The 7,249-nt window shown below is 34.1% G+C and overlaps 1 protein-coding gene across 1 annotated transcript; it reads left to right on the top strand.

Annotated features, from left to right (window-relative positions):
* Positions 1-837: 837 nt before the first annotated feature.
* Positions 838-7,030, top strand: LOC134244644 (uncharacterized). Its single transcript, XM_062726899.1, has 8 exons — positions 838-1,356; positions 2,525-2,801; positions 3,415-3,536; positions 3,820-3,949; positions 4,161-4,316; positions 4,538-4,654; positions 5,104-5,730; positions 6,038-7,030. The coding sequence occupies exons 1-8, from the start codon at positions 1,286-1,288 to the stop codon at positions 6,062-6,064; spliced, it is 1,527 nt and encodes a 508-aa protein (XP_062582883.1). The 5' UTR covers positions 838-1,285; the 3' UTR covers positions 6,065-7,030.
* Positions 7,031-7,249: the final 219 nt, after the last annotated feature.

Here is a 7,249-nt window from a genome sequence, read left to right as displayed (position 1 = left end):
TGAGTATTCAAGAATTTTAGTGACTTCCTTAGGTCTAGGTTGTAAAGAGCTTGACAAATAGAGAAGAAAAACAGAGATTTCGTTAATTAATAAATTTAGTGTAACTTAGAGAGCGCGGGTTAATAATTGGAGGTATAGGTTTTGGTCAGTGGTGTATTATCCGAGTTTATTGATTAAGGGGAGATAATTTAGTGTGTTGTGAAATAAGATTAAAGAGTAGTACCTTATAATCCCTATTAAATGCCCCTGCCCCTATAAGCGCCCCTCTAGGTCTTTTTTATGGTCAGGAAATATAAGGGCCCCCTATACATTGATTAAAATCATCTAGAATCGTATCAAAAGTTTTGAATAAAGTGAAAATGAAACTTTCTATAATCCAATTTCTTGGTGGAAAATGTATCATTCAGCATATTTATGGATTATCTTCACTTAAATCACTGTAAAGTTAGACATATTTTAGTGTTTCTTTGAATTTATTTTTTTTTTCAAAAGATTTTTTGAAATTAAAATATAACAAATTTTAGAAAGAGACAATACCAAAATAACCACCCCCTTTTAGCAATTTTCTAAGCACCCGGGGCGGTTAATAGGGATTATACAATATTGAGTTTTGAACCACTGTGCCATACTAGCCCTCCTGTGCTCAGGTTGAGCTGTGTAACGCAAGCCTTGCAACAGGAGATAAGAAACCCCTAGATAGAGTGAGAGACAGGGGTCCAGGAGTAGTAGTAGAGGATGATTGCCCCCCCCCCCCTCCCCCATTACAATTTTAAAGAACCTTGTAACAGAAAGAGATAAATTGTTAATTTCTGAGCAGAGTTTTATCTTATTTTATTAAAATTTTAAGTGAAACAAAATTTTGATCTAATTTTTCTCAGCATGGTTTATATAAACATACATGTACATCTAAAATTCACCAAAAAAAAAAAAAAAAATGGCAATCTGTTTTTTTTTAATTTCAAATTAGATTGGGCTTTTTTAATTTTTTTAAAGTTAATATTTCAACAGGCTTAAATATGATCTTGTATTTCATTATTTATCAGTTGTATATTTATGTTTTCCAGTGGATGTCACCAGTCGACGCAATTCTTTTGGTAAAAGATGCATTGAAAACACCAGCAGAGAGAAAGTAGAGAGGGATATACAGACGCCGTGTTGTCCATCCAGGTGTATTGAGAACATTCCATTAGATGTGTGTTGTGGATTGAGGGAAAAGTTTTGGAACTTGGTGATTGCAGAACAAAACAGGGAGATCGTGAATCATCGCATTGCTGTATCTTCAGAAATGTGTGTTCTGGCTGGACGGTTCGTGTGTACTGAATGCTGGCGCTTGGTTCATGGAGTATCCAGATCAAGGTAAATATTTTATCGTCTTTATAACAATACAGTTAGACTCCACATTAATATGCAAGTTTCGAGATTGTAACCCTCCTACAATAGTGGCGTGAAAGGTATCCATATCAGCAGAAAGGCGGTACAGGTTGTTCATAACAAACATGCATAAATAAAATGATGTGATGCTTGCTAATCTTTTAAGATTCATTTCATGTTATGGAAAAATAAAAATGTTTAGCATTTATGCTTTTGATTGATTTATTAAGCTCACCAATACAATATATGTACCAGATCTACTTTGAACATTTTTGAATTATGTCATACTTGAATAGACCCCTTTCCTTTGAGATATTTTTCCTAGGAGTTAATTCCCTTAGCTGCCATCTTGTAGGACAAAGCAGTGAATTTTCCTCTTTGAGCAATCAATTTTAAACATGGTGCATGCAAGAAGTATATATGGGAAAAATATTTACAATCTTAAAATTATGAATTAATAGAGGCTTAAACAAACTTATATTCATAAGAAAAATAGTTTTATCTTTACGTCTGTTAGTAATCAGTATGACAAAATGAACTTGATGATTGATTTGGGATCTGTGAATGACGCCCTTCAACATGGCGGCTAAGGGGAATAACTCCTAGGCAAAACATATCATAGGAAAAGGGTCTACACGAATAAGGAACCATTTAAGTCTTTGTAATAAGTAAAAGGTTTTCTTGGTGGTACAAACCTTTTATTGAATATTAGTGGATTCAAGATATAATAATAGAAAAAATCAGTGTCAGTTTGGAATTCCAATATGTAGTGATTGGGTGCATGTACTTGTGTATTTATTTGCTATCCTCATCTCTTGCTTAAATTCAATGATTTTTTTAATAATTTGTTCAGTTTTTTTTTTAAAATGCGCCTTATCATATATTGAGTTAAAGAGTTATCCTGACAATCATGTAGTTATGATAAAATATTATATCGATGATGCATTATCCAATATATATATATATAAATATATATATATAACTTTCCCACCTGTTTGTTTATGGGGAAACGAAACTCATATCCCTGGAATTTGAAATACCTTGTATTAAGGTTTGAGATAATAAACCAAAATCACTTTGATTTTATTGTTTTACCTGCTTGCATAAATTAAGTTGGAGATCATGAAAACTTAACGTTAATTTTTTTCTTTAGGTATTTTGAACAGAAGAAATTGCCCTCACCCCCATCAGATGGTAGAAAAGGGATGAAGTATGGCCACCGACGGTACTCCGAGTTGGCAAACTACTTGGGAAGTTTAGGGGAGAAGCAAGGAGAGAAGCTCCCAGACAAACCAAAGGTCACCCTTCCCACTTGCCTGACCCAGAAGAACACATACGAGGAGTATGTTGCCAGCCACTCTGATCCATACTGTTTTCGGCATTTTCAGAGGGTCTGGAAGGAGAGATTTCCAGACATGAGAGCTTCAGAGGTAACTTCCTTCAACATTTTGGTGTACATATGTAGTGATTTTAAAAAATACTCCTGAGATAATATTATACAATTAACATTGAGGGAGTAAGAAAGATTTCAGTTCACTAAGGCCAGGACTATTTCCTGAGAAGCAGCCATGTTCAAAACAGGGGAGGGGGGATCTTGCTAACTGTTTTATTTAATATTATATCAGTGCAAAAGGAAACTTAGAATAGAGGATATGGATAACACGGGATTTGCTTTCAGAGCAGGAATTAGCTATTTTGACCATAACACATGGGTACTGGTCCATCAACATATTATTGCAATAGTAAAGTATAACCTAGATCTGATAACCCAAAATTAGCTTCTGAAGCAGGTTTTAGTTGTTTGACTAATGCATGGGGATTAGTCCATTCACAGTGAATACTGGGGAAATTTCACATTCAACAACCTAATATTTATGTAGGGAAAAATAGTAAAGGTTATTAAAAAATTAAGATTTCAGAAATTTAATTTACAAAAATGATAGAAAAAATGTATGTTTGATAATCACCAGACAAAGAATACTTTAGTTATTTATATATATAGTTTTAGGGTAAGATTTACTTATGAATATCATCTTTTTTCAGAAAACCACCTTCACCGAGTGCAGAGAATGTGCGATGATCCGTCAGTTGAAGTCTCAGCGACTGACAAAGGAGCAGCTCCTCAAGGTCGAAGACCAGAAAAGGGCACATTTACTAGTGGCCAGGTACAACTTACTTGAAATTCTAAAAATGACTTGAACCATTTTCTTTTTGAAACAGATGTTTGAAACAAAAATTTTTTTCGTTTTGACCATATACAAAATTAAATTATTAGAAAGTGAAGTGTAATTTTTCTATTTTAAGTTTCAATAATTTAATGTATTGGATACTGCACATATCATGATATGAAAGTCTTATTGAAATAATGCATCCCACAAAACCAATATTCCATGATAACATAGAGATTGTCCAGTAACAGTATGAAATAATAAATTATTATGTTTGTAGGATTGCACGAGAGAAATATTATAAGCACTGTAAGAAGGCATTGGACCAGCCAGACAAATATTTGTCAATGATCATTGACAACATGGACCAAGCCAAGACTACTCTCCCAAGATTCCCCACATACCATAAGGTAAGCTAAGTCCTATTTTTTCCATCTCCAAATAAAGATGTTATTTGTTTTGTGGGGGAAAGGATTGGGAAAAATAATTAATTTTATCTTCCTTGATGAGTATCCATAAAATAAAGCTATCAAAACAATTACAACTGAATACATTTAAATAAAAAACAAATTAGTGAAAACCCATGGAAAAATGACACTAATTATTATTCTTTTTGTGCAGGGAGATGCCACCCTGACAAGGATACATCACCACGTGACTGGTGTCCTTGCTCACGGACAGAAAGCAGCAAGTGTCTTCACATGGACAGACAAGTTTGCTTGTGACAGCAACATTACGATCAACTGCTTGCTGAAGGTTCTTGAAGATGTTTCTACGGTAAGTGAAAAGAAAACACATTACCCAAAGAAATGTGATCTGGCTCTGATGAGCTTTACAGTTCTGAAACTGGAAATAATTAGTTAAAAGTAGTTGGATTTGATTAGTTTATAATGATAAGTCAAATAAAAATATTCATTTTCCTACAATAAATATTAACATTATATTTTCCTCTGTCACCAAAAGAATAAATTACACTGACAAATTATGTTTGATTTCAGAACAAGTCACTTCCACCAACGTTGTACCTTCAGGCTGACAACTCTGCCAAGGACAACAAGAATTACATCTTAATGGGACTCCTGGCAAACCTTGTAAGAAGAGGAATATTTAAGAAGGTAAGAAACTAGTTTATCATGTTTATAAAACAGTTATATCTTTTAATTTCATTTTATTACAGGTTATGATAAAAATTATTTTACTGTAAAGTTATTATATAGAACGCAAATTTCTAGTAAACATTTTTTAAATGTAAACAGAGGTGTAACATTGTGAAAGGGGGGGGGGGTTCAGGGTAACGTATGTTTAAGGAGTCTGAAATTTTTAAGTCAAAGACTTAATAAGTAATCGATAAGCTTTTGATTCTGATTAAATATGTAAACATTTAATTGCATCTACAGTCAAGTAAAATTGTTTTTTAGGGGAGTTAAATATTTTGCTCAAAGTACACCTTATGTTTGCATGAGAATAAAGTGTTGTCATTGTGTATTTAAATAAGAAAAAAAATGAATGTTTAGGGTTCTATCTAAATATGTATATCTGTCTTAATTTTCATTCACTCTTTCAGGTCAAGTTGTCTTTTCTCATGGTGGGCCATACCCATGAAGATGTCGACCAGATGTTTTCAAGATTGTCGGTCCATTTATCTGGGATGGCAGTGCCAACTCTTGCAAGACTACAGCAATTGGTGCAGGAGGCATACAGTCCAACCCCAACAGTTCACCACCTTGAAAATCTTTGGGATTACAGGCAGCTGGGTATTCAGGCACCTGTCCATCTGAATGGCCACAGCACTCCCCACAGCTTTAGGTTCACGAAGGTCGGAGATGATGTCGTGATGTCCTATAAGGAGTGGCCACTGAAGTCCAACAGCTACCACTCCATAGCAGTCACTGACCTAGCCAAGGCATTTGATGGGGAACCAGATCCCATTCAGCAAGTGACAGACAAAGGGGAGAGGGTGTTTGCTGCCATGGAGGAAGATCTGAGGAAATGGAGAGATGGTGGAAAGCTGAGCGATGGCCATGTGAGCTGGTGGCGGGAACATCTTGAGAGGGAGAGAAGATTTCCAATGCCAAGGATCCCAAAGGTCAGCTCCTTCGAGCCTCACTTGAGAGTCCACGAGAATCCTGTCTCACTGCCTGCTATGGAGGTCCTGGACAATCATATTTCAAATCTCAGGAAACAGTCTCAGGTTTGTTATTTGTGTTTTTTTTTTTTAGGTTTTGTTATGTAGTTAGAGTATAAGAATAAATCAGTTCTTACATCCAGCATTTAAATATCGTTGCAAGGTAATTATTAATTTTGTAAAAATTCTTATTAAAATTTAGGAAAGAGAAAATAACTTGCACAATTATCTGGATTACATCACATATTTTCTGTAGGCAAATGCTACAGGCTTCATGGCAGAAAATGAAAAGAAACCAATTTTAATAGATTCATGTAGAGCTGATTGAAAGTTAACATCTTCATTTTATTTATTTGTTTTTTTTTATTTGTAGGTCAGAGTTGTGAAGAGAAGAAGGTGAAGAGGAAGGTGAAGAGCAAGTGTGACCATGAGATGACTATTTCATTTTATGCATGAACTTCCTTTATTTTAATTCTTAGATTTGTCATTGTTGACAAAATATTAACAAAATCTGGAAAGAAAGATTTGATGTAAAAAGTCCATTTGTTTCCCTTTCACATAATGAATAGTAAAATTGGTTGTACTAAAAATAAGCCATGGTTAGTTATGTTTATATGGAAATTTATTTTTGTTCAAGACAGTATTCCCTTCCCTGTGCCTTAGTCCTGGTGGTGAGAGTGACAACATCACATATATGTTAACTTCTCAACACTGCTTTGATTTTTTTTTTTTTTTTCTGAGCTAGACCAAGATGAGCGATATGGTTCATAGAGCCCTAATCATTAAAAGGCAAGACTGTTGTAGATCTTAACTTATTTTTTGTCTTTTTATTTCATTAAATATTAAGATTTTTTATTGTAGATGACATGAATGTTTTATTTTCAAACTTATCATTTTGTATAGTTGAATTTTATTGTTGCTACCATGAAAACATGTGCCACATAATGATTTTTGTTTTGGTATTTAAGACTTTTGTTAAAAAAAATTTGCATGTGTTTTTGTCAATGTTCTCTGTGGTGATGTGAAATCAATTATATATTGTATGATATCAAAAATATTAAAATTCAATGTCAGAAATACTTGTGTGTTTGATTTTTTTAGGAACAATCCGTAAAAAAAGTTTGCCATCAAAACCTCCAAATAGCGAGGGAATATAGATGTTTAAATTGCTTAGGCCATGCAAAGTTAATTTCTTGGTTCTCAGGCCCTTTTTCAAGAAATATGATGAGGGAGGGAGGCATTTTTTTTTTCTTTTTTATTGCCCCCAAATTATGATGAGGCAGCCCTATACATTGTACAAAACCTTAAAAACTGATAAGGGAGGTGATTTGGTGTCTATATTTTATTGATTTAGCAGTAAACAGGGTCAATGAGGCACCCTTGGAAGAGATGAGGGAGAGCCTGAGAACCAAGAAATTAATTTTTTTGCTTATTGCATAAAGTTTTCTAGAGTCAGAAGCAGTTTGAAAGGGGGAAGCTAGGTTAAACCAACACAATAAGGTAACCCCCCAATTATCATGCCTAAATAATGACTATCTTTGCAAGTAAAGTAACAGGGCTAATTCCCCCAGTTCCAATTCTATGG

This window comes from Saccostrea cucullata, unplaced genomic scaffold, assembly GCF_032062105.1.
Source record: "Saccostrea cucullata isolate Sc308-1 unplaced genomic scaffold, CSIRO_AGI_Scuc_v1 ctg4900, whole genome shotgun sequence".
NCBI lineage: Eukaryota > Metazoa > Mollusca > Bivalvia > Ostreida > Ostreidae > Saccostrea > Saccostrea cuccullata.
This window is presented reverse-complemented; position numbering and strand designations above follow the sequence as displayed.

Excerpts from the sequence above, each read along its gene's own strand:
- LOC134244644 (XM_062726899.1), top strand. The coding sequence starts at position 1,286 with ATGTGTGTTCTGGCTGGACGGTTCGTGTGTACTGAATGCTGGCGCTTG. Across the intron at positions 4,317-4,537 it reads TTCTTGAAGATGTTTCTACG|AACAAGTCACTTCCACCAAC; the intron begins GTAAGTGAAAAG and ends GTTTGATTTCAG. Across the intron at positions 5,731-6,037 it reads ATCTCAGGAAACAGTCTCAG|GTCAGAGTTGTGAAGAGAAG; the intron begins GTTTGTTATTTG and ends TTTTATTTGTAG.